Source organism: Dendrobates tinctorius, unplaced genomic scaffold (assembly GCF_039654945.1).
Source record: "Dendrobates tinctorius isolate UK_male_01 unplaced genomic scaffold, ASM3965494v1 ptg000111l, whole genome shotgun sequence".
In the NCBI taxonomy this organism is placed as follows: domain Eukaryota; kingdom Metazoa; phylum Chordata; class Amphibia; order Anura; family Dendrobatidae; genus Dendrobates; species Dendrobates tinctorius.
This window is the reverse complement of record NW_027361779.1, coordinates 20,389,999-20,416,789: the sequence shown is the minus strand read 5'-3', so window position 1 is coordinate 20,416,789 and position 26,791 is coordinate 20,389,999. Positions and strand designations below refer to the sequence as shown.

The window sequence follows — 26,791 nt, the reverse complement described above, 5'->3', positions numbered from 1 at the left end:
TTCACCAACCATTAAACATGGGGATGGATCAATAATGCTTTGTGGTTGTGTTGCAGCTAATGGCACAGAGAACATTTCACTGGTAGATTGAAGAATGGAGTCAATGAAATTTCAACAAATTCTTGATGCAAACACAACACCATCTGTAAAAAAGCTGAAGTTGAAAAGAGGGTGGCTTCTTCAATAATAATGATCCTAAACACAAGTTAAAATCCACACTAGACTACCTCAAAAGGTACAAGCGGAAGGTTTTACAATGGCCCTCACAGCCCCTGATCTGGACATCATGGAAAATCTGTGGCTAGATCTCAAAATACCAGTGCATGCAAGACAACCCAGGAATCTCACAAAATTGGAAGAATGAACAAGAATTGAAAGACTCTTGGCTGGCTACAAAATGCGTTTACAAGCTGTGATATTTTCAAAATGGGGTTATACAAGGCACTAACCAAATAGTGTGCCTATTTTCTGCTTTTGCAATTTTTAAAATGTAAAAGATGACAACACATTTTTGCCTAAAATACAAAGAAAATGTGTAATTTAACTTTAAGACTTTTGGAGATCATTTCATCTTCAACTTGCTTAACTGGCCAAACTTTTACATGCCACTGTATATCCTTCATTTGAGATGTATACCCCATACCCTACCCTAATATAACGTTATTTAGCACAACATATCTTATGGTTTTAATGTAGATCAAATGAAATTATATGATTTAGTGGGGCTTAAGTTTAGAAATCTCACTGCCTTTGGACAAAACTGACAACCGGATAAAGATTTGCTGCTGCTCTCTGACTTCCTTTGGATGCCAGTTTTATCTGAAGGAAGTGAGAGTGAAGTGGCCCATTAGCAGCTACTGATTGCCTATTATCATGCAAACACTGGCATTGCTGCAACATCATCATAGGCGAGTACAGGCTGGTTTTATTTTACATGGAGGAGTGAAGTAAAGAAACTGAGAAGGGGTTGTCCAAATAGTGAATAACCCTTTTAAAAAGATTGTGGGGTAAAAAAGTAAAAACTAAAAAATTACAAGTCCATAGAGATTTTTCTTCTAAAGTTTGATTTGTGCATGCTATTTAGTACATAAAAGAATTAGATAAGGGATATCAGTCAATAGATGTCATAACACAACACATTATTAAAGGGAATTTATCAGCAGATATTTGCTATGTAATGTAAAAGAACAGCATGATGTAGGGGCAGAGGCCTTGATTCCAGTGATGTATCACTTACTGTGATTGGCAGCTCCTGGGTATACTGTACATTGTCAGCAAGCTGCCAATCAGTGTTGGGGGCAGGATTACACGGCTTCATCTGACTGGCTTGCACGTGAGACCTAGCCATGCAGTGATAATCTGCTGACAACACAGCCTAATAAGAGACCTATCCTTGGAATCATGTTCCCTTGCACTATATTATGCTGCTCTCAGATTAAATAGCAAACACCTGCTGACAGATTCCCTTTAAGTAGATCTTACACCAGTACTTACTTTCAAAATCCATATCAGATTGACTATATAATTATATCTTAAATGTTTTTTCCTTCATGTTTAAATGACCTTCTTAATATCAGGATTGTATAGATATTCTGAAATAATTTTTCAAAGTAAGCACACCAGCCTCATCAAGTTTAAAAGTTCTCTGCAATCATGTATGCAGTTTGCATTGTGAAAACTGGTGACATATTCCCTTTAAAATAAAAAGAGAAAAAGAAGGTGTAATTGATATTATCATTTTCATGCTCTAAATGACTCTCACTAAAAAAGACACTTTTCTAAGAGAAGAAGGCCACCCTGAGGTGTACTTTTTAACTTCATTCCTCATTATTCAGTGTTGCATTGATTATCTAGGTATCTGCCTAAATAGGGCATCACGCTTCCAGCAGGTTTATGCACTATTCATGAAATCATTCATCAGCGTGAGCACAGCCTGTTTTCAAATATTTTGGGCACGTCCTCGCCTATTAAAATGTGTGTACGGGGAATGGAAATCATCTTGAAATTATTAATGGCAACCAAAATTGCCTGCAATTTGCACCCCTCGGATTTTATCTCATCTCATCTTTTCTTGTTTCTTCAGTGACCTTATTTTACAATGATTCTACTATTGCTCATGTCTGGTAATCGAGTGAAAAAAATCAATGCATTTACCCAGGGACACCACTTGACTGCAGGTCATAAGAAACAGACAAGCCATGCATGTTTAATTTAAATTCTTGTCCTACTGCATTCTCCTACTTGTAACCATTTCTCAGGCAGCGTGTGAATTACACATTCATCCCCGTGTCTCAAAATCTTCCATCTTCCTTTTTTCTTCAGCATGTACATCAAAATCCAATAAAGCTCAATAGCACTGCCAGGAGCAGGACAGAAAAAGCACAGCACTGAATGCGGCGGCTTTGGCACAACTGTACAGGTAAAATTCCAGCTTTTTGAATTACAACATAATCCCTTTTTCCTTTGAAGCTCAATAATAGTTAATATATTCCTCCTCTTCTACTTCAGAGACTGATGGCACATTACAAAGCACACTTTAGAAATAACTGCGAAACCTTGTAGTCATAACTTTCATTTACGGATAAGCATAGGAGGGGGTTTGGCAGATTGTCTTACCAAATACTATCTAACGTCTTAAAATTTTCAGATTTGGAAACCCAAGTGTAAAAACAATTTTATGCAGATTAGTTAGATACAAAATACCAGTGTATGGTTTAGAGAGAATAGGCCGTGAGAAGAAGGATTATCATCGAAGGGGATGCCTTCATAGTTTTGGTTGACCTGTCCTTAGTATAGGCCATCAATATTAGCATGGTGCCATGATGATCATATTTTATCCTCTTCTTCATCGTTTATATTGTGTTTTATGTACGGCAAAACAAAGCATATTTATTGATAGCCATGTTTGGTATTTCAAAGCCATGGTGTGTACAGTACAAACTAATGTAAAAGCCGATAGAAACAATAATATAATGGTAGTGCAAACACAAGCAGCAGTGCTGCTAAAAGTCAGAAACCCATCAACCCATAGTCTACCCTAGGGATAGAGCATGAATTTTAGAAACCCTTTAAAGCTTGCTTCCTTCTTGCTGAAGTCAGCCATACACACGAGATAATGCATACTTTCAGACCTCTGTCTCTCTGGACTCCCCTATACACATGATCAATCGGTTCAGAAGAGCATTCTTGTGTGTTTAATAGAGAAAGGCAAAGCTATTGCCAGACATCTCTGGCAGTGGCTTATCTCAACTGAAAACATAAGTATCGACCATTGGAATGTCAACAGCCCAATCCTTCCCTCTTACAACATCAGAGATGATATCATGATGTAATAATAGACATCAGATGGCTGGGAAATTGTGCGGACTTTCATCCTATGTGCATGGGGTCCGTTAGTGTGGTTCTCAAAGATTTCTGCCCTGCATCCAAGATTGGTTATGATGTAAGGCTATGTTCACGTGTTCAGGAATCATCCATTAGAAAAGATCCAGCTGAAATCTGTTGACAAAAAAGTTGTGCAGATGCAACTTTTTATGTCTGCTTTAAAAAAAAACACTGATCTCAACTCCAACATTTACTTTGAAGCCTATACGAAACGGATCAGTTAAGTAGCTATGTACTTTTCTTCCATTTGAAAAGGATCCATTTTTGCTTACCGGATCAGTTTCAAAAGGAAGAAAAATGGATTTAACGGATCCATTTATCATAGACTTCAATGTTAAAAAAAAAAGGATACAGTTGAAATATTTTTTTTTTAGCCAGGCAAAATAAAGTTGTGTGCACAACTTTTTTTTATCAAGGGACTGGTGCTGTCACCGGTCTAATGGATGATTGCTGGACATGTGAACGTAGCCTAATAATACCTATATAAAAACGCTGCTATAGTTCTAAGAATGGAATGGGCCAAACTGAACTATGGCTCTTGCTCTTACCAAGTACACCTGTACTAGTTGGAACATACGCCGGTTTGCTTGGTGGAAGTATGGAAACAGTAGATCTTTAGTGCATGCTTTCTTACACTTGTTCTCATACTGACCACATGGTAAAATCATATTCTGTGCAGGAGGTAATAATACGCATTACCCAGAGATATACGGAAGTTGGTCACTCAATAGGTGAAAGCATCACAGAACTGCCTGCAACCTCTGTCTGCTGCACTTATATTGCTTTCAGATGTAACAAAATATATACAGGGAGCTATTTTCTAACGAAAGCAAATGTTACAACAGGAATCAGCCTATTTCCACAATCAGTTTTGATCATCTCCATGTCTAATAGGTTTAACAGTAGAGGATAACTAGTCTCTGTAGGTAACCCACCACAGCAATGCGATTGCCAGTAATTCCTGGGAGCCTTGCAATACATTGCTGTGAACCAAATCTCCACTATCAAGGCAGCTAAATAATACGTGAGACTGCATCTTTAAGGACCCAGAAAGAGCGATGAACTTCCACGCAGCTGGGTTCCATAAAATTCATGGAGAAAATAGCTCATTTATCACTCTGTGCTGCGCATTTAAACTCATGTGCTCGGCCATAAGCTTCCTTGGCAAGAAACTTTCCAAAGAATGAAATGGGTCCATGCAGGGGTATTAGCTGTCCAGCAGGTGTTCAATAAAATATTTTAATGTACAAAGCAGTGACAGCGTGTACATTTAAGCAGAAGGCAAATTCCTTATAGTTAACATGGTAAAATGGCCTGCACGTTTTTAATCTTGATAACAAATGGTAATAAAAGAAAAATATGTTTCTTTTTGCAGAAACAGTAGTATATTTATTTGCATGCTGGGAGCAATAGAAAGTTTTACCATTCATGTTTGCAACTACATTTAAGGTGTGCACATGTTGAGCAGTATGCATTCTAATCGTTGTAATATGCAGTATATAGCCTGGTACTGATCCGGTCTAATTAAGGCCTCTTTCACACATCAGTTTTTTGCCTTCAGGCGCGATCCGGCTTTTTTTGGAAAAAACGGATCCGGCAAAATGCAATGCCGGATCCGGTTTTTCCCCATTGACTTGCATTAGCGCCGGATCGTGCCGGATGGCATTGCGTTTCATCCGTTTTTTGACGGATCCGGCAACTTGTCTCATTCCGGCGTCTTGAAAAAACGTCTACTGTAACGTTTTTTGTCTCCGGCGAAAAAGCCGGAAGCGCCGGATCCGGCGCTTCCAGCTTTTTGCTACAATGAAAGTCTATGGGCGCCGGAATGCGCCGGATCCAGAAAAAGACGGATCCAGCAACCGGATCCGTTTTTTTTAAGTCTGCGCATGCTCAGATCCAATTGGCCAGCCTCCAGGAACAGAGACGGATCCAGCAAAAAAAACGGATCCGTTTCTACAGTTCTCAAAAATTTATGCCGGATCCGTTTTTTCTAAAAAAAAGCCGGATCATGCCTGACAGCAAAAAACTGATGTGTGAAAGTAGCCTAAAGCAGAAAATGTTCTTTTGCCCAATCACTGTAAGAAGTGACTAACTGATAAAGTTATCAACATAGACATGAAAAGCTCAGTCTAGTATGATCAGTGATGAGCCTTTGTGAAGACAAAAATTGCACTAAAAAAGCACATAACATGGATATGTGGAGGAGACATACTGCGCTGAGCCTTGTGTGATTCAAGAAGTCTGCACAGTATAAAGGGTATGTGTCCACGTTCAGGATTGCCGGCGCTTCGGATGCTGCGGAAACCCAGCTCCACCCAAAGCGCCACCCCCTTTCTACGCACAGTGATACTGCATGTGTTCATTGAACACACATGGTATCACAGCATCGTATCCATAGACTGTGTAATTTATATTGCGTAGACGGAGCATCTACGCAAGATAAATAGACATGCCGCGGTCTAAAAAGACGCGCCGCATGTCCGTAATTTCAGGTGTGTCACCCGCGTTCTTGCATGCATAGTGGAGATGGGATTTCATAAAATCCCCTCCACTATGCTGTAACATCTGGACGCTGTGGATTGGACACTGCGGATGTAAGCAGCATCCAATCCGCCTCAAATCCTGATGTAATCCTGAACGTGGAAACATAGCCTTAAAAGGGAATCTGCCACCTATTTTTTCAACTATCAGCTGCGGGCACCGCAATCATGGGCTTATCTACAGCATTCTGTAATGCTGTAGATAAGCCCCCGATGTAACCTGAAAGAGAAGAAAAACTAGTTTGATTATACTCACCCAGGGGCGGTCCGGGTCCCGTCTTGGTCCAATGGGTGTCGCGGTCCGGTGCCTCCCATCTTCTAAAGATGACGTCCTCTTCTTTGCTTCCCATTGCGGCTCCAGTGCAGGTGCCCTGCTCTGCCCTGTTGAGCGCAGAGCAGAGTCCTGCAGTGCGCAGGCACCGGACCTCTCTGACCTTTCCCGAGGCCTGCGCACTGCAGTACTCTGCTCTGCCCTGAACAGGGCAGAGCAGTGCACCTGCGCCGGAGCCACGACGGGAAGCAAAGAAGAGGCCATCACCGCTAGAAGATGGGAGGCGCCGGACCGGACCGCGACACCCATCGGAGCAGAACAGGACCCAGACCGCCCCTGGATGAGTATAATATAATTAGTTTTTCTTCTCTTTCAGGAATCCTGTAGATAAGCCCCTGATGGCGGTGCCGACAGCTAATAGTCGAAAAAATAGGTGACAAATTCCCTTTAATGTATTGAAAAAATATGAATCATAAAAGGCATAAAATGCATTTGACAATGTGATGAAATTTTAAGTATTTCGTCATATTCAGGGACATTTTTTCATCGATAAGGATATGTTCCTACATGCAAATATACTGCATTTTTTATGCAAAATACACACTAGAAGTCTGCACTGACTGTTACGTTATTACTTTTCATTTGTTTTCTTTGCATTTCCTTTTTTTGTGTTTTGGTGCAAGTTTGGCATGAGTTTTTAGCCTCTTACCAAAATGGATATTTTTTTTTTTTTTGCGCTTATCTCTTTTCCTCCTTTTCTTCCATGAGCCATAGCTTTTTCAATTTTCCATCAACACGGCCATATCAGGGCTTATTTAAATTATTTAACTTTTTTTTTTGCAGGATGAGTTGCAGTAAAGAAGGCACCATTCCGTTTTATTATTTAATGAATCAGAAAAGTGGGGTGTAAAATCCAAGTAGGGTGAAATTGTGAAAAATCAAAAACAATTCTGCAATTTTTTTTTACTTTTGCTTTTATTGCATTCATTGCATGATAAAAAATGACTTGTTAGCATGATTATCGAGGTTAGTACGAGTACAGAAATACCTAATTGTATAGCTTTCTTTTATTTAATAAAAAAATCTGATGTTTGTAAAGCTTTTTCCAACACTAATAACATTTTCATTTTTCAGTCGAAAGAGCTGTGTTAGAGCTTGTTTTTTGCTTGGTGAGCGGACTTTTTTACGGATACCATTTTGGGGTACACACAACATTTTGATTGCTTCTTATTGTATGTTTGGTGGGTTGCGGTGACCGAAAAAATAGAATTTTGACATTTCTATTTTTTTCTGATTATGTGGTTTACTTTATTTTATATTTTGAAAAACTGGACTTTTACAAATGTGATAATACCAAATATGTTTATTTATTATAGTTCTTTATCTCTAATGGGCAAAAAAAAGAGTGATTCAATTTTTTACATTTTTTAACCTTTAAAACCATTTTTCGTTTACTTTTAGTCCCCTGAGTTTGTCCAATTACTTATACTAAATGCTTCAATAATATGGTTTTGAATTATATAGTAAAAATCAGTGTCTAATGAATGCCCATCACAGGAGCACCAGATTGGGTTATGAAAAAAAAAATTCCAATCTCTGATGATCCCCTGGAGTACCATCAAATCCGTTATCATCAACTGGAAAGAACATGGTGCCACAACAAACCTGCCAAGAGAGGGCCACCCCCCAAACCTCTCAGCCCAGTAAGCAGGGCATTAATCAGAGAAGCAGCACAGAGACCAAAGGTAACCCTGAGGGAGCTGCAGAGTTCCCAAGAAGAGACTGGAGTATCTATGTATACGGTCAGAATAAGTTGTACACTACATAGAGGTGGCTTTTATGGAAGAGAGCAGAAAAAAACTCTTTACACACTCTTTACACACAAAAACTATTGGGCTCATTTTGAATTTATCAAAAGAGAGATGGGACAATCCCCAAATGTGTGGAGGAAGGTGCTGCCGTCAGATGAGACCAAAATTGAACATTTTGGTTACCAAAGTAAACGCTATGCCTGGCGCCAAATTAACACAGCTCACTACCCCAAAAACACCATTTTTCGGCAACAGGGACAGGGAAAATGGATGGTGCAAAATACAGGGATATTCTTGAGCAAAACCTGTTTATCTGTCAGTGATTTGAGAATGGGATGGAGGTACACCTTCCAACAAACAATGACCCAATGCATACTGCTAGAGCAACACTCAAGTGGTTTAAGGAGAAACCTGTAAATGTTTTGGAGTGGCCTTGTCAAAGCCCAGAAAATAAAGCGTAAATTATTGAGCACAGCAGCATATTCATAGGAAGTCAAATATAGTAACTCTCTATATATTTTTACCCTGCATTTACGTGGAACTCTGCACCACAGTGTGCCTTTATTGACTAAACTAACTAAATCAGAGAGCTCATCATATTGAGAAATCACTGAGGCCTACAACGACGTACCCTAGTACTAAAACGACAGTTTCTGGTACATGTTCTTATCCCCCTTGTCTAATTGTAGAAGTGGACCCTAGCGCAAATAAGCACATTTACACTTTACTTTATAATTGAGACCACAGTGGTTGTGGTTCTATTTTGCAGTTGGTCCTTCCCTCTTACATCAGCAACACTGTTTGTGAAAAGCCCAGACAATAATTCAATTGAGAATCTGTGGTCAGACTTGAAGATTGCTGCTCACCAGAGGAAACTATCTAAAAAGAAGAAGCTTGGGATGTTTAACCTTGAGGAATGAGCAAAAATCTCAGTGGCAAGATGTAGAAAGCTCATAGAAACTTATCTAAAACAACTTGTAGCTGTAATTGCTGCAAAAGGAGAAATAAGCAGCCATAATAATATTATGTTCCGCTCCATAAACATACAAATTTAGGATAAAGTGCCTCCTGAGCGCGAAACGTACGCCGGAGGTTTGTTCCACGGCTGGGGGTAACTGTGCACCACCTGGTAAGCTTTTTCCATATGACTGTCGCTGATATATGATGTAACTTATGATGAATGTTATGGATTCTGCTTGCCGTCATTAGCCCTATTGCCTGATTACACAAAGGCTGGTTGCCCTGAGGATATTTTGTGCAGCCTATATGGCGATTATTTGGCATTTGTAACAGCCCTTGTGTCAGCATATTTTACAAACTATCCTGGCTAATGTTATATACAGGTGCAGTCTTTCTTTTTTTTACCCCCACCTGCCTTCTTAATATTGGTGTCTATTTGTCATCTGCAACTTTGCTGGTTATTTATATTTATATATGGTCTGTGCTCGCATTTAATAAAGGATTTTGATATTTTTATACTACTTGGATTCGTTTGCTCCCTTTTTTCTCCTAAATTTGTATGTTCTTTACATGAACTCATGCAAACTATAAAAAAAACTGAAATTAAAGGTTATGAGGTAGCAAAACAGGAAAAATGCCAGGAGGGGTGAATACTTTCACAAGCTGCTGTACAATGGGAATGGGTTGATGTATTTTATTACAGAAATGCTCGAATGCTGCATTTAAAAATGCAACTGCATATTTGACATAGGTTTTTTCAAGCTTTCCATAGAAGAATATAAGGGAAGAGTCACTGAAATATGCACAATTTAACAAAATCTTTAAACATACAGTGAGCATGAATTTCCATGAAATCACATCTACTTTAATTGAATTGTTAAACGCCTCAAATTTTATGCACAAAATTATCAAAGTAGAAAAAAATGTAGCGTTTATGCCCGATTGAAACATGGCCTTAAGGGTATGTGAACACAATGTCTTTTTCTGGTGGACTCAACGTGGAACCCAGCTGAAAAAGTACTCAATTAACATAAAAAATAATATATTTCGAGTAGTGTGAAAAAGAGCTGCTGTGGAAATGTTAAGCCTTTTTAAACTTTTAACTGCTTTAGGCTTTGAAAACCATGAAGAGGCTAAAGGGCCTGTCACACTAAGCGATATCGCTAGCAATATCGTTATAACGTCACTGGATTTTGTGACGTTATAGCGATATCGCTAGCGATATCGCTATGTCTGATACTTATCTCCGACAGGCTCTCCTGTCTGATACTTATCTCCGACAGGCTCCCCCGCTGGTTATCGCTGATCGCGCGAGAACGTCCTGGGCCGTTTCTCGTCGTCAGCTTCCTGCTGGGCTTCCTGTGCCGCCGATGAGCGACGCGTGGACGCGGGCGGGAGGACGTCAGGATCACCTCGTCTGACAGATAAGTAACGACCCCCGACCCCTGCTATGTCGCTGGTGAGATCTGCCTGTGTGGCAGCTCACTAGCGTCCACTTAGCGATGCACCAGCGATCCTGACCGAGTCATATCGCTGGTCGGTATCGCTGGTGCATCACTAAGTGTGACAGTACCTTAATAGAAGTGGCCTGACCATTTTTCAGGTGGCTTCCACCACTTAATACATCAGATTTTAAAAAGAAAAGGCTCCAGCTGCGACGCCACAAAAACTATGAAAAATGATAAACAAACCACTTCAGGAAAAATATGACCATTGTTTTTCCTGAACTGAAGTGTCTTCAAAAACCATGCGGGTACACCGGCGTCTTAAAGTTCACTAACTGATTTGACTATTGAGTGATTCTGCTTTGTAATGTGATATATGGAAGCTGGAGAATTAAAACGGTCCAAAATTTTTTAGTAAAACCCTATTTTTAAAAATGCTTCTTTCACCACAAAAGTATAAACAACAATGCCCTAAAGTTTCCACTACCTTGTGGCACTAATTGCTTGAATTTTAAGACAATGATCAAAAGTGAACAAAGGCCGTAATTACGCTAGTAATTGTGCTATACGTACTGTATGTCTATACAAACTAGTCTGCCGGCAAAACATATTACCATATTATGATAAAAAAGACACAATGTTATTTTCATAAACTTCAAAGATATTTTTTCTCTAACAAGAGAAATTTGTTAACAGGAACGATGAGAAAAAATAAAGGATCCATTCTGATGCCTATGGTTGTGTAGTGAGGTATTTTGCACATTTATTACATTCATTTTCATAGCCGTTATTCTCATAAAAGAATCTTTATGAAACTAGGTTCAAACACGTAACATTGGTACAATTTATTTTATGCGGTCATTTGTCTTAAACCACATTATTTGATTATTTGTATCTGTGAAAAATTGTTACTCCTAAGGCCATCCTAACTTCTAATATTAAAGCAAAGTGAGGAAATTAAATCAGAATTTGAAGAACAATTACAAGCCAATCATTTTTCAATTATGAAAACTTATGAGAGTTAAGCCCCCGTCACACATAGCGATCTCGCTAGCGAGATCTCTGCTGAGTCGCAAGTTTTGTGACGCAACAGTGATCTCACCAGCGTGATCGCTGTGTGTCACTTACCAGCGACCGCCTCCTCTGCCGGGTATCGCTGATCGTCCTGGAATGGCCAGGACATTTTTTTGATTGCTGGTCTCCCGCTGGCCAGCACGCATCGCTGCGTGTGGCAGCCGGGAGACCAGCGATCAGCGAGCTGGCGCTAGTAACTAAGGAACACATCGGGTTTCTAAGTGGCGCGCAGCGCTTAGAAACCCGATGTGTACCTTAGTTACCAGCGCGCTGGTGCAGGGAGCTGGTAACCAAGGTACACATCGGATTTCTAAGTGCCGCGCGCGACTTTGAAAACCGATGTGCACCTTGGTTACCAGCTCCCTGCATCAGCGCGCTGGTATCTAAGGTACACAGTGGGTAACTAAGCGACACGCGTCGCTTGTTACCCGTGTGTCACTGGTGCTGATCACTGGTGAAGCTGCCTGTTTGGCAGCTCACCAGTGATCATGTAGCGACTCGCCAGCGATCCTGACCAGGTCATATCGTTGTCGGGATCGCTGGTGCGTCGCAATGTGTGACGGGGCCCTTACAGAGAGGAATAAAGTGCAGTTCACAGTTTAGTGTGTCCTTAAGGAAGCAGATAACAGCCCTTTCTGTTGGACAGATGAAGCATTGCCAGTTATCTGCCTTTAGGATCACATTCCACTAATCAACCTCGTTCAATACCCCAGACTTATTTGTATTCTTGAAAGCTGGAAATTAGCGTCTATATGTTCTGGAATCAATCTGGCTATTTAACAAACCATTTCTGGATGACATGACAACCGCCAATCATGAAACGCAATACAAAGGGGAAGCCTACTGTACGGTCAAACAGCTGTCAAGCATAGAGCCACCAGTTAACTTACTGAATTACCAGCGTGTCACTTTGTTCTCATAATGAAAAACAATTGCTTTAACCTAAAACATAAGATCAATGTTTAGCATTGCTTATATATTACATACAACTACAAACATTTGCTTTCAAATAAATTGAAAAAAGTGATAATAAATTACTAGTTTAATAATAACATTTAGAAAACCTTCACTGATGAGAAATCTAAAATAATATTGTATGTCGGCAAGAGTTTGGAGTTATTGAATATCTGTTATTCAAAGAATTATACTCATAAAAATGTTTATGAGAAACTCTGTGTCAGATATGATTAGCCTATGGTGTAATCCTATATACAAAGCCATGTATCCATCAACGCAAAGGTATAAATCAGAAAATAAGTCAATGAGCAAAAATGGATCCATTATTCCTCTAAAGTAAAAAAATTGCAATCTTAAAATGTAACTGCACGTTCAGGTAATTTGTCATGTGGGAATAAATGAGGAATAACACTATTTATTGCCATTATATGACTTGAATCCTGCAGTTTCATCAATTTTCCCTCTGCACTAGAAGCCTCAACAGTTTCTCCTTTTTAATTTCTGCTTTGTTTTCCCTCTAGCTTCTCCTCACACTCCTCTCCATAGACTTTTATAGGTAGGAGGTGTAATTTGATCTCTCATTGAAGACATGATTGTAGACAGATTTGAGGCCTTTGAAAGTAAAAGGTCAAGGCACGAGACAAAAAGTGCCTGAAAAGGCACTGACTCATTGCTAGTTATCGCAAAAGCTTGATTGCAGTTGTTGCTGCTAAGGGTGGCTCAACCAGTTATTAGGTTTAGTTGGCAATCACTTTTTCACACAGTGCCCTGCAGGTTTGGATTTCGTTTTCCGTTAATAAAAACTTTCATTTAAAAACTGCATTTTGTGTTTACTTCGAAATGGAAATAAATAACTAAAACAACAGATTCTGAATGAAAATAAAGATGCAAGAGAAAAGCAAGAGAAACCGACTACAAACTAAAATGTGTCTATACAAATGCACAGAGCATGTGATACAAACATGGAGAATTGGAGCTGCTAATACATGGAGAGATGTGATGTCATAGGTATCAATGAAACTTGGTGGGATGATACACATTATTGGAATACAAACCTTGAAGGTTACAACATATTTATTAGAAACAGGATTAACATGAGAGGAGGAGGCCAGAATCTTTGAAAAATTCTGGAGAACATGAGAAGTCTCAGAAGATTAGAGAAGGGCAAATATTGTCCCTACCTTCAAAAAAGTTAAGATGAACCAGGAAATTACAGGCGAGTGAGTCTTACTTCTATACCATTAAAAATCTTTGAACAAATTATTAAACGGCATGTATGTAATTACTTGGATAAGAATGCAGTAATTAACCAGAGCCAGTATGGGTTTGTAGCAAACAAGTCATGCTAGACTAATCTAATTTACGTCTATGATTTTATCACTGACTGGGTAATCAGCGAAATACGGAAGATATAGTATATCTCAACTTCAGCAAAGCATTTGATAAAGTATCTCATACTATCCTTATTGATAAAAATGACCAATTATTGGATTGACAAGGCTATGTTTAGGTGGCTTAATAACTGGTTCAGTGATCGTGCTCAAAGAATGGTAATAAATGGTTGCACATCTAATTGGAAGAGTGTGTCAAGTGGGGTACCACAAGGCTCTGTCCTGGCCCCAGTGTTGTTCAATATTTGTTTATAAATGATCTAGATAAGGGAACTGAAGGTAAACTAATCAGGTTTGCAGAGGATGCAAAGTTAGAAAGGGTAGCTAACATTAGAGAAGACATAGAAAGGATTCAAAAGGATCTAGGTAAGCTTGAACAATGGGCAGCAACTGCTACTCACCTCCCTTCCCCTGCCCCGCAGCCCCGTATTCTGAAGCCGGCAGTTGACTTCAGCGTCCAAGTGATGGGGGAGCATGACGTCATGGCTATGCGCCCAGCCACCTGTACACTGACGTCAGCTGCTGGCCTCTGATTGGCCAGGCAGCATGTATTGGGGTGCACGGACCTGGCAAGTTTGTATGCTCCAATACACTTAAGCTGGATGTGAGTCCATGAACACACATTCAGTTGAATTAGGGCTAGAGTTGCTGGCCACCTCACCCTCATGGAACCGGTCCACTGATAAAGGAACTGTGCTAGTGCTAGGGCGATCGCGTGCGTGCCCACAGGGAAGGCTCCACATGCCCCTTCTCGCATGCATGCCATAGGTTCACCATCACTGCTCTAGGGACTGCAGAGACTCCATAGCATAATAAGGAACATTCAACTCACAGAAAATAACTGCTGAAAATCGAATTTCCTTGTAAAGTATGTCTGAGTGCCAAATTCGAACCTCTCCAGATTCACTCAGATCTATTAATATCTATATGAGCTTACACCAGTGGAAGAAGCATTGCAATTCTTTTTATACATTAAAACAATTAACAACATGTGTCACGATATGTATGCATCTCTGTAATTTACAGAACAAGTGACAAACCAAAACCAAGTGTGAAACAGCTAAATTTTGATTCATTATAAAAAAAGGCAATTCATTACAAACATCCTCCAAAACTAAAACTAGTAAAACAGCAATGTTGGTAATAAACTACTAGTTTCTTTAATCTAAAAGAAAAACACCAAAAAACAAAGATGCCACATGGCCACATGTACAAAGTTGACATTTTTAAGTTTAGGAGTCAGTTGGAGCCTATCTATACCAGATTTAAGCCAAAATTGTCACCAATCCTCTTATTCCACATAATTAACATGCTACTCTGCCATAACAAGCGATGTAATGCATAAAACCAGGGATGGGTCGAAATGTTTATATTGTATAGCATAGTGGCTTTGTACTGTTACTTTCCCGGGGGAAAAGCAGGGCTACTGAGATGTTTTTTTCTCCCTAGGATTTAGCACTATAAAGTAAAGGCATGACCATGACGACATCGTTATGCTGATTTAAACTGATAACTTTCTGTGCAGGAATCCGATCAGTGGTTACTTTTTTAATCAGCCTCTAAAGTTTTCTTCTAATGATGTTTTCTGTGCATTGGGGTGGGACTGGGGGTAGGGTCATCTTATGCTCCTCCTCCAGCCTCATGTGTTTCTTTTACACGTCACAGATTATGAAATTCCACACTGCTACTGTCATTGGGGTAGATGACGCATGCACAGTGTGATTCCACAGACTGTCATTTATTAAAGAGCGCTGGAACTGGCACATGCACAGATCGAGATTTTGACTTAATGAAGATGCCATTGAGCAGAGATCTTGATCTGCACATGCGCCACTTTTGGTGTCATTTTATTGAAGACAGCCTGTGGAATCACACTGCGTACACTAAATCCACCCCGGTGATGGAGGTGGCGGTGCAGAATTCCAAAAAGGAAGCAGGTCACTGAATAATCAGTGACCTGTAAAAGAAACACAGGAGGCAGGTGGCGGAGGAGCCGAAGATGTCCCTACCCCCAGTCCCACCGCGATGCACAGAAGACACCATTAGAAGAAAACTTTAGAGGCTGACTGAAAAATAACCACTGATCGGATTCCTTCAAAAAAGATATCAGCTTAATCAGCATAAAAGTGTAATTATGGCCATGCCTTTACTTTATAGTGCTAAATGCTACTGACTGGTTTTCTTTAATAATTATGGTCTATAGAGTTTGCAAGAGTTTACTGCCCTGTGTGAATATATGTCATCCAACAAAATAAGAGACATTTTGACTGACCACAGAACTTACAATATATACACACACATTTATAGATGTATGTCATGTACAGAAAAAGAAAACTAAGTAGGTCTAATATTTTACGATTTCACTAGTTATATATGTTTCTTATATTTTCATAAACAGCAGCTAACAATTGTCAAAACAGTATAGCAATAAAAAAAAAAATCAAGAGCAAATCAGAATAATGTAATCAATGTGACTAAAAGCACACATATCCATCCAGTTTGTAGACCCCCATGTTGTTAGATGATGGCATGCTGTTTAAAAATCATTGGCGGACTCGCCTGACTCTTTTACAAACACAGTTGTCAGCTCATTGTCCACTTTCTCTGCAACTGTCAACATTGGTATCAATCAGGTCTGATCTTCTGTCGCGTTGCATATAAAAGTGCTAAAACTGATTCCCAATGCAGACGCCAATGTTTCTCCTTCAATGACTTTTGACGTATCTGGCACAAATCTGAAGCTTTGCAAACATGCTGTAGTGATAGCAAATTCTCCCAAAGAAGGATAAGTGCTACTGATACCTTCCTTGATTTTTTTTCCCCCCAAAATAAATGCATTTTCTGTCTCTCTTTCCTAGAGATATTCGCTGGAGCAGACGCCGATATTCACCTGATGTTGTACTTGTAAGCAATTTGTCATGAGATTAATGTAAACCACCTGCTTCTGAACAAGAGACTTGAACCCACAGGCTCTGCATTTTGTTAATGTTTCCCAAAGGCAAGGAGACAACTTTATTCCTCGCGGCTTTCTCATCTGTGCTTTTCCCTTATTCTATTATTCATTGTTTGTGACACGTGTCATTTACAGATGCCTGTAAATCATGTGTCCGATTCCCTTATAGAAATATCTTTTCAAACAGACGGTAGACTAAAGGTAGGCAATTACAAGAAATGAGAAAAAAAGCTTTGAAAGCGATCATGCTAATTCATTTTACTTCAAACACAGATGTTCCTGACATGAAAGTACATATAAATGTCAGGCATGGTGTGCACAGCTTTGTCAAATTTATTATTTATGAATAAAGAAGTGGAAAACAAACTCAGAAAGACATTTTCTTAGAGTGAGTGTATCATCAGAGAATTACATGATATTTAAAAGCAAATTTTAACATTAGATACCAATTTTATCTTCGAGGGAGATTTTTTATTTAACTATATAAATACAAATCCTATAATATTTCAGTTTTCGCACTGACCACTACAGCATATCTCAGCTCACTAAACGGACTCTTGTTTTCTAGCTTACTTTTAGAGCTGTGTAGACTTGGTGACGATCAACAGAGTCGCCTCACTATCATCAGAGGGTGGGGAATTTATCACAGATGACAATGGCACTGTTCATTGAAACATTTACAATATAAGGGCTTGTTCACCAATTTGAAATTGATGACCTCTTCTAAAGAGAGGTAATCGATATCAGATCAGTGTGGCTTCAACTTCAATTTGATATTACTAACCTATCCTAAGGATAATGTAAAAATGGGTTTTAACCATTTCCTAACTCGTAATGTAAAGGTGCATATCAGTCAATTCAAAGTTTCCACTCTGCAGTATATATTATGGATGCTGTTGGTCCTTTATTGCAGTCAGCATCACCAATAGGGCTGTATTCCTTCGACCTATCACCGGTACCGCTGCTAACCCTGACTTTAATTCCCAAAATTTGACAGCAGCATCTAAGGGGTTCTCAGAGGGTGGGCATTGCCTTTGCCACCGATCATCATATCCTGCATCCTATAGCAGGTGATGGCATAATGATGGCCCGTAGGCCCATATGTCTGAAATTTCACTTTTCTTTTTAGACCCTGCCATTTGCGCTTTTCGGCATTAAGCTGACAGGCAAGATACAATGCAATATAATAGAAGTAATGCTGTGCTTTAAAAGAGCAATTGAGTTCCTTGAAATTTAAATAACCTTGAGAAATTAAAATAATGTATACAATTTTTAAAAATATAAAAAAATAAGAATAAAAAAAATCCCCATTGCTTTATAACACAAATATACAAAAGAAAAATAAAATGCACATGCTAATTAGTATCTACTGCATCTATAAGGCCCCAAGCTATTTGTCATATTACTTAAACAGCATGGCTAAGGTAGAAAAACGCCACTAAAAAGCAGTGTGATATAAAGTATTCAGACCCCTTTAAATTTTTCACTCATTGTTTCAATGCAGCCATTTGGTAAATTCAAAAAAGTTCACTTTTTTCTCAATGTACACTCTGTACCCCACCTTGACTGAAAAAAAAAAAAAAAAAAAAAACAGAAATGTAGAAATTTTTGCAAATTTATTAAAAAAGAAAAACTAAAATATCACATGGTCATAAGTATTCAGAACCTTTGCTCAGACACTCATATATAAGTCACATGCTGTAAATTTCTTTGTGATCCTCCTTGAGATGGTTCTACTCCTTCATTGGAGTCCAGCTGTGTTTAATTAAATGGATAGGACTTGATTTATAAAGGCACAAACCTGTCCAGGGCTGTTGTCACGATCCATGTTGGATTGTGACAGATTTAGCACATATAACCTTTTTTTTCCTTTAAGCCTTTGGCTTAAGGTTAGTTTTGCCCCTGGTGGCCGCTGAGGTTTACTATAACTGTAGTTGCTTTAATGCTGTTTTTTGCCCCCGGTGGTCACTGGGGTTTACTACAATTGTGGTTGCCTTAATGCTGGTTTTTGCCCCCGGTGGCCGCTGGGGTTATTACACGTAAATTACCAAGCAGGTGTGATCACCCTGGCTCCGACCTATAAAGGAGTGTCAGGTGTTCTCAATCACTGTTGGTGATATTGTTCATTCCCAACCAACCTTGGTGGAGAAAGGAGCTATTGAGAGGAGTTCCTTGCAGCTCAGCCAGAGCTTTGGATTAGCAGCTATTCAGGTGGAAGCTGGATCCGAGTGTTGTACTCTGCTGCATGGAGAAATTGCAGCAGAGCAAAGTGAAGTTGTGTGTTTTCCCTGATTTGTTGTATTTTCCTTGTGTGTATTAGTACAGTGGTGGGATTAGTGTCTGCACCATCCAGTTCACTAGAAAGGGATAGGTGCAGGGCGAGTTAGGGACTCAGGGTCCTGCTCAGTGACAGGTGAAGAGCCTGTATAGGGAACTTTAGGAGTGTTCAGGGACACTGCTTCAGGGGAGTGCAGGAGGTCTCCACGTCCCCGTTCCCTATTGCAGGGCCCACCATTGTAACTGTTGCCCCGGTGTTCCCCTTGTTTGTCCTGGTTTTAGTGCCGTCCTGTGGGTCGCATCACAGAAGACAGGTCACACCGTGACAGCTGTGGAGTCGGTAAGCCAAGCCTCAGACTCCGACTCCTCAATTCCCATGACACCGACTCGGACTCCAAGACCGCCTCATACATGGCTCATGTTTAAGTGATAAATCTACTGTAGCAAAATGGTAACATCAGGCTTTTAATCATTATTATGATACAATAATCAAGCCACTTAGATAGAATATAAAATATATTTATTGGAAGACAACTTTAGAACAAAAAAACTTTTGCATATTTACAGTTTATTATACACTACGCAGTAAGAGGAAAAAAGTTTTCAACAAAAACATATCGAATAGCATTTGTGCAGTCTATGAATTTGTACTGAGAAATAATATAGCCTCCATCAGATCCTCCTTTATAGATGACCTCAAATCTGACCTAATTATTTTAAAGCTAGAGAACAACCTAGCTACACTAACATGGTTTGGTGGCAAAGCAATAACCTCGTGGGCAACATCTCTAACAATTTTCAGGGTATAAAGGAATTGCCTCATGCACAATTTTGATCAACGATTTAACTCTTCTACTTTGAGAGCGAGTGAAAAATTTTGCTGAAATATGGTCAGTTTTCTATGGGAGTGGAATCTTTTTCCTTGCGGCAAAGCTTTGCCTGGTCCATGTCATCCAAATACTTGTCGAAATCAAACTTCTCATCTGATGAGGATGAAGGAATGGCAGCAGCAGCACTGGCAGGACCTGAGTGCTCTTGCTGTTAGCCGTCCTGTAGTCCACTCAGCCTAACTGCTACTTCAATCAATGCTTCTTTTCCTTTAGTAAGCTGTTGATCATCCAGCAATATACGATGACTCGGGTCCACATAAACAGCCGCCAGAAGAATTTTATTTTCTAATAGTAGTGTCTCTCTCCGTTTCATTGAAGCAGCAATGTCATCTGCGATTAAACCTCCTCTTTGGGACAGGCAAAACAACAAGTTCTTCCACTCATTTATAAAAATGCCAGGAGTTAAATCCTCAGCTTGTAACTTTTTAGTCACTGTAAATGGGTGATGAAGCAATTCCTTCAATTCAGCCACCCATGTCCATTGACCTTCATGTAGTGCTACCTGAGGGTTGGCCATATCTACAAGGAAGGGTTTCAGCTCAAGCAATTGCTCAATCATTAAATAGGTGCTGCCCCACCAAGTGGCTTGATCCACAATTGCACTTTTTCCAGCACCATCTCTTCAAGATGGAATCAATTTTAGAGGTTCTGGCAGCAATAGCCAATTTCCTCACTTTGCTAATCAGAGTTCCAGCATGTCCCTCTTGCAGACTATCTCTTATTGCCAGCTGCAGCGTGTGCACAACACAGCGCATGTGATGAATAGGAAAGAGGTGTGAAGCAGCTTCAGCAAGATCATCTAATTGTAAAGAATAATTTTGCTGTTCTTCTGTAGTAATATCTGTTTGTTCCTCCGTTACAGGAACAGGACTGTGGCCTTCCATCTCCAATATACTGAATGTGAAATGTTCTTCTAGCTGCTGTTCACCTTCATTACTCTCATTCATCAATTTAATTGTACTTATGTTTGAAGCATTATCTGTTACAATAGCAAGAACCTGTTCTTTTTTGAGTTCATAATCTTGCAGAACTTTTTCCACTAAGGTCTGGAGAAACTGGCTGCTGTGATGAGCTTTAGTATCTTTTACTTGCAGTGTCTTAGTAACAATTTTTTGTTGTCACAAACATATTGAACGTTGATAGCAAAATTGTTCACTCTGTGATGTGTGCAGGCATCCATTTTAAGAAATAAAAAACGTCTCCGGAGAGTCTTTTTAAGATCTTCTTCAATCACTAATTTTCTAATACTTTCTCTTTCCAGAGAAACACCAAGTTTGTGAGCCATTTCTCGATTAAGAGCTGTAGAGCAGTAAAAGCTGGTTATGAAAACAATGATAATGGTACACTGTCCTTCACAACAAGCTGAATGAGCTGTCTTTTAACCCCTTAACGACCAGGGGTATTTTTGGTTTTGCATTTTCATTTTTCCCTCCCCTTCTTTCCAGAGCCATAACTTTTTTATTTTTCCGTCTATATGGCCATGTGAGGGCTTATTTTTTGCGGGACGAGATGTACTTTTAAATGACACCATTGGTTTTACCATGGCATGTACTCGAAAACGGGAAAAAAATTCCAAGTGCGGTGAAATTGCAAAAAAAGTGCAATCCCACACTTGTTTTTTGCTTGGCTTTTTTGCTAGCTTCACTAGATGCTAAATCTGACCTGCCATTACGAGTTCATAGACACCAAACATGTCTATGTTCTCTTTGATCTAAGTGGTGAAAAAAAATTCCAAAGTTTGCTAAAGAAAAAAAAAATTTTTTCGCAATTTTCCGAGACCCGTAGCGTCTCCATTTTTCATGATCTGGGGTCGGGTGAGGGCTTATTTTTTCCGTGCCGGACAGACGTTTTTAATGATACCACCTTTGTGCAGATACGTTCATTTAATCGCCCGTTATTGCATTTTAATGCAATGTCTTGGCGACCAAAAAAACGTAATTCTGGCGTTTTGAATTTTTTCTCCCTACGCCATTTAGCGGTCGGGTTAATGCTTTTTTTTTATTGATAGATCGGGCGATTCTGAAAGCGGCGATACCTAATATGTGTATGTGGGTATGATTTGAACTTTTAGGTTTTTTTATTTTTTTTATTTTTAAACAATTTTTTTTTTGCTTTTGGCATGCTTCAATAGCCTTTATAGGAGGCTAGAAGCATGTGCAACCCGATCGGCTCTGCTACGTATGGGCGATGAGCAGATCGCCCATATGTAGCAAATTTACTGCTGTGCTTTCAGCGCCAACCACCGGGTGGCGCTGAAAGCCATATGCCTGGAACAACCATAGAGGTCTCATAGAGACCTCTGGTTGTCCAGGCAAAATGACGCCGACCCCCGATCACGTGATGGGGGTCGGCGGCCGGAAATGCTATTTAAATGCCCGCTTTCAGCGGGATTTAACTAGTTAATAGGCGCGGGCGGACGGCGATTCCGCTCGCGCCTATTGCGGGCACATGTCAGCTGTTCATAACAGCTGATATGTCCCGGCTTTGATGCAGGCTCAGCGCCGGAGCCCTCATCAAAGCAGGGGAGATGTCTGATGACGGACTGTGTCCGTCATTGGACATTAAGGGGTTAAACACATCTGCTGTCATTGTTACAGTAACTTTGTCACTTACAAAAGATCTTGTAACTGAAGTTTGAGATACTCTTTCCTCCTCCTTTGCCTGGCGGAAAGTGCTGGTCTCTGGTTTCTTGGTGCTGCTGTGATCTTTTTCAGTCACAGCTTTGTAAAATTCTGTGTGACAGCGTTGTAAATGTCTTTTTAGATAGGAAACTCTTGAAGGAGCATTTTTACCACTGCCTGAATATGCACTGATTTTGGCATCACAGCATTTGTTTTCATCTGGGTCACTTAAGCCCCCGTTACACACGGCGAGATCGCTAGCGATATCGCTGAAGCGACAACGATTTTGTGACACAACAGCGACATCGCTAGCGATCTCGCTAAGTGTGACACGCGGAAACGACCGGCTCCCTGCTGCGATGTCGCTGATCGTGCGTGAACGTTCAGGATCATTTTTTGATCGCTGGCGTCACGCTGACCAGCATGCATCGCTGTGTTTGACGCCCCATATCAACGACGAGTGACCTCGTTGGCGACTCAGAACTCATATAGATAGCGCTGAAGGACGCCTATTCAAAGTCTGAATCGCTATTATAGACAGTGTGTGACACGGTACCAACGATCGCCGTGGTCGTTAGTGACATCGCTGATCGCTGATGCGTCGTTATGAAGATCAGCCTGTATGACTTCTTACTAGCGATGCACAAACGATCTTAGCCAGATCGTATCATTGTCGGAATCGTTGGTGCGTCGCTACGTGTAACGGTACCCTTATACACTGACACACAAAATGTTTATTATCTTGAGTCATTGTGAAATGCTAAAATACAGCAGACTTCATAAGATGCATCTTAGACATTTTGTAATTATGTAAATTCACTCTCAAAATAACTTTGTCCTGTAAAAAAAATAAAGTATATTGTAATTCTTGCAAGAATAGGGAATCATGCACTGTATAATTTGGGATAGAAATAAAACAATCTTTGCATAAATCAATAGGACAGATGATAAGTATAAAGTTTGTAAAATGTGTTGTTAAATAGCTTTACTCTGAACTTTCAATGTAAAGGCTTGTCTCAGCATGGTACAGCTCACTAAATGCTTCACATCATATTTCTTCACAGTCTATGAATAGGAGCAGAGGGAGGGAGCATGTTTGTGCTGAATCACATTGCAGAACACACACACAAATATATATGTATTCATCGATCCTGTTAAGGTATTTCCGAATTTGAGATGTTAGAAAACATTTTTTCCCCTTATATTCTATGTATAGTGTATAAAAGTCATCAGAGCAGCTAATTTCTCCAACATAAGCTAAGAGGAAAAACAAACTAAAACATCAAACATACAGAGACAACATATATTGGACTATTGATTTATGCACAGTTTATTGAAAGTTTAGATATGCTTTAAGAAGTACTTACCTTCTTTAACCCTGCTTTCCTGTTCACTCCAGTAATTCTGAGATGAGATGAATGTAGGCTTTCATTCCCTGTGTGTTTATTTTTCCCTTTATCTGTAGAGGAGGAGCTTCACTACTTATCATGAACATAAACTGCAGCACAGATTCATCTCAGCTAAAGGGGGTTTCACACATAGCGATATCGCTAGCGATATCGCTATAATGTCACCGATTTTGTGACGTTATAGCGATATCGCTAGCGATATCACTATGTGTGATACTTACCTCCGACCGGCTCCCACCCGCTGTCCATCGATGATCGCGCGAGAATGTCCGGCTCCATTTCTCGTCGTCAGCTTCCTGCTGGGGTTTCCTGCTGTGACGACGAGCGAAGCGTGGAGGCGGGCAGGAGGACGTCAGGATCGCTGTGTGTGAAAGGCGAGTATCGTGCGCTGCGTCGCTGCTGCATCGCTGTGAGGTCTGCCTGTGTGGCAGCTCACTAGCGATCATTTAGCGATGCAACAGCGATCCTGAGCGGGTTGGATCGCTGGTGCATCGCTAAATGTAAAAGGGCCTTAAAAGTCTAGACCTTAGATCAGGAAAGGATATTTCATAACTTTACCAAATTCTTATGAAAAAAAAATTCCCCACTCACTGCATTGAACTACTGTACCCAATTTATTATATATTTTAGGAGTTGGAGTCGGTCCATTTTATGCCGACTTCAACTCCAACTCCACGTCTCCGCAGCCTTGAACCTGTCTACAAAGACCTCACAGTGCATGTCAGACCAAATGAGAATCATGAGGTCAAAGGAACTGGCCAAGGAGCTCAGAAACAGAATTGTGGCAAGGCACAGATATGGCCAAGATTGCAAAAGAATTTCTGCACTACTCAAGATTCCTAAGAGCACAGTGGCCTCCATAATCCTTAAATGGAAGAAGTTTGGGACTACCAAAATTCTTCCTAGATCTGGCTGTCCAGCCAAACTGAGCAATTGTGGGAGAAGAGCCTTGATGAGAGAGGTAAAGAAGAACGCCAAGATCACTGTGGCTGAGCTCCACAGATGCAGTAGGGAGATGGGGAAAGTTCCACAAAGTCAACTATCACTGTAACCCTTCACCAGTCGAGCCTCTATGGTAGAGTGGCCCAACAGAAGCCTCTCTTCAGTGCAAGATATATGAAAGCCCACAAACAGGTTGATAAAAAACACATGAAGGACTCCCAGACTATGAGAAATAAGATTCTCTGGTCTGATGAGATGAAGATAGAACATTTTGGTGATAATTCTAAGAGGTATGTGTGGAGAAAACAAGGCACTGCTCATCACCTGCCCAATACAATCCCAACAGTGAAACATGGTGGTGGCAGCGTTATGCTAAGGGGTGTTTTTCAGCTGCAGGGTCAGAATGACTGGTTGTAATTGAAGGGAACATGAATGCGGCCAAGTACAAGTATAGATATCCTGGATGAAAACCTCTTCCAGAGTGCTCTTGACCTCAGACTTGGCCGAAGATTCACCTTCCAACAAGACAATGACCCTAGGCACACAGCTAAAATAACAAAGTAGTGGGTTCAGAACAACTCTGTGACCATTCTTGACTGGCCCAGCCCTGACCTAAACCCAATTGAGCATCTCTGGAGACCTGGAAATGGCTGTCCACCAATATTCACTATACAACTTGACAGAACTGAAGAGGATATGCAAGGTAGAATGGCGGAGGATCTTCAAATCCAGGTGTGAAAAACTTGTTGCATCAATCCCATGACGACTGATTGCTGTACTAGCTTAAAAGGGTGCTTCTACTCAATACTGACCAAAGGGTCTGAATACTTATGACGATGTGATATTTCAGTTTTCTTTTTTAATATATTTGTAATCATTTCTACATTTGTTTTTTTCCAGTTAAGATGGGGCGCCTGACACCCCTTCTTAAGTCCTGGGGGCCTGTGTCGTATTCCTTAAGTCCGTATAACTCCTTGATCCGGGGCAGCAGATCTCTCCCATCCGGGAGTCTGGCAATTCCCCTTCTGTAGCACATATCTGCCCTGGTCGACGTACCCAGGCTTTCTGGCTTGCAGACCGAGACTTCCTGCCTGATCTGGAGGCTGCTGACCCAGCCCCCTAAGTTACTTATCTCTTTCCCTACTTCTAACACACAGTTACATACATTACAATAGTAAACATTAGGACCAGACAAACACAGTATGTAACATATTTATATAAGGTGCTCAAGGGGGTCACACGGAAGGAGGAGAGGGCACAACTGAGGGGACCAGCCACCTCCTTACAGCTGCAAAGAAACAGAGTGAAAAACTTAAAGAGGTCTGAATACATTCTGTCCATACATTATATATACAGTCATATGTTAAAGTTTGGGCACCCCTATTAATGTTAACCTTTTTTATTTATAACAATTTTGTTTTTTGCAACAGCCATTTCAGTTTCATATATCTAATAACTGATGGACTCAGTTATATTTCTGGATTCAAATGAGGTTTATTGTACTAACAGAAAATGTGCAATCTGCATTTTAACAAAATTTGACCTGTGCAAAAGTATGGGCACCTCAACATAAAAGTGACATTAATATTTCGTAGATCCTACTTTTGCAAAAATAACAGCCTCTAGTCGCTTCCTGTAGCTATTAATGAGTTCCTGGATCCTGGATGAAGGTATTTGTGACCATTCCTGTTTACAAAACAATTCCAGTTCAGTTAAGTTTGATGGTCGCCGAGCATGGACAGCCCGCTTCAAATCATCTCACAGATGTTCAATGATATTCAGGTCTGGGGACTGGGATGGCCGTTCCAGAACATTGTAATTGTTCCTGTGCATGAATGCCTGAGTAGATTTGGAGCGGTGTTTTGG

At 40.3% G+C, this 26,791-nt stretch overlaps 2 protein-coding genes across 5 annotated transcripts in view; one reads left to right on the top strand and one right to left on the bottom strand.

Annotated features, from left to right (window-relative positions):
- The window catches only part of EPHA7 (EPH receptor A7), a 283,691-nt gene that overhangs the window by 90,590 nt on the left and 166,310 nt on the right, over positions 1–26,791 (bottom strand). The window lies entirely within an intron of this gene.
- The window catches only part of LOC141100955 (uncharacterized), a 75,957-nt gene continuing 63,083 nt past the window's right edge, over positions 13,918–26,791 (top strand). Inside the window, exon 1 of the mRNA XM_073589715.1 lies at positions 13,918–13,992. Within this exon, the coding sequence (XP_073445816.1) occupies positions 13,918–13,992 (75 nt within the window). The remainder of the gene's footprint in view (positions 13,993–26,791) is intronic.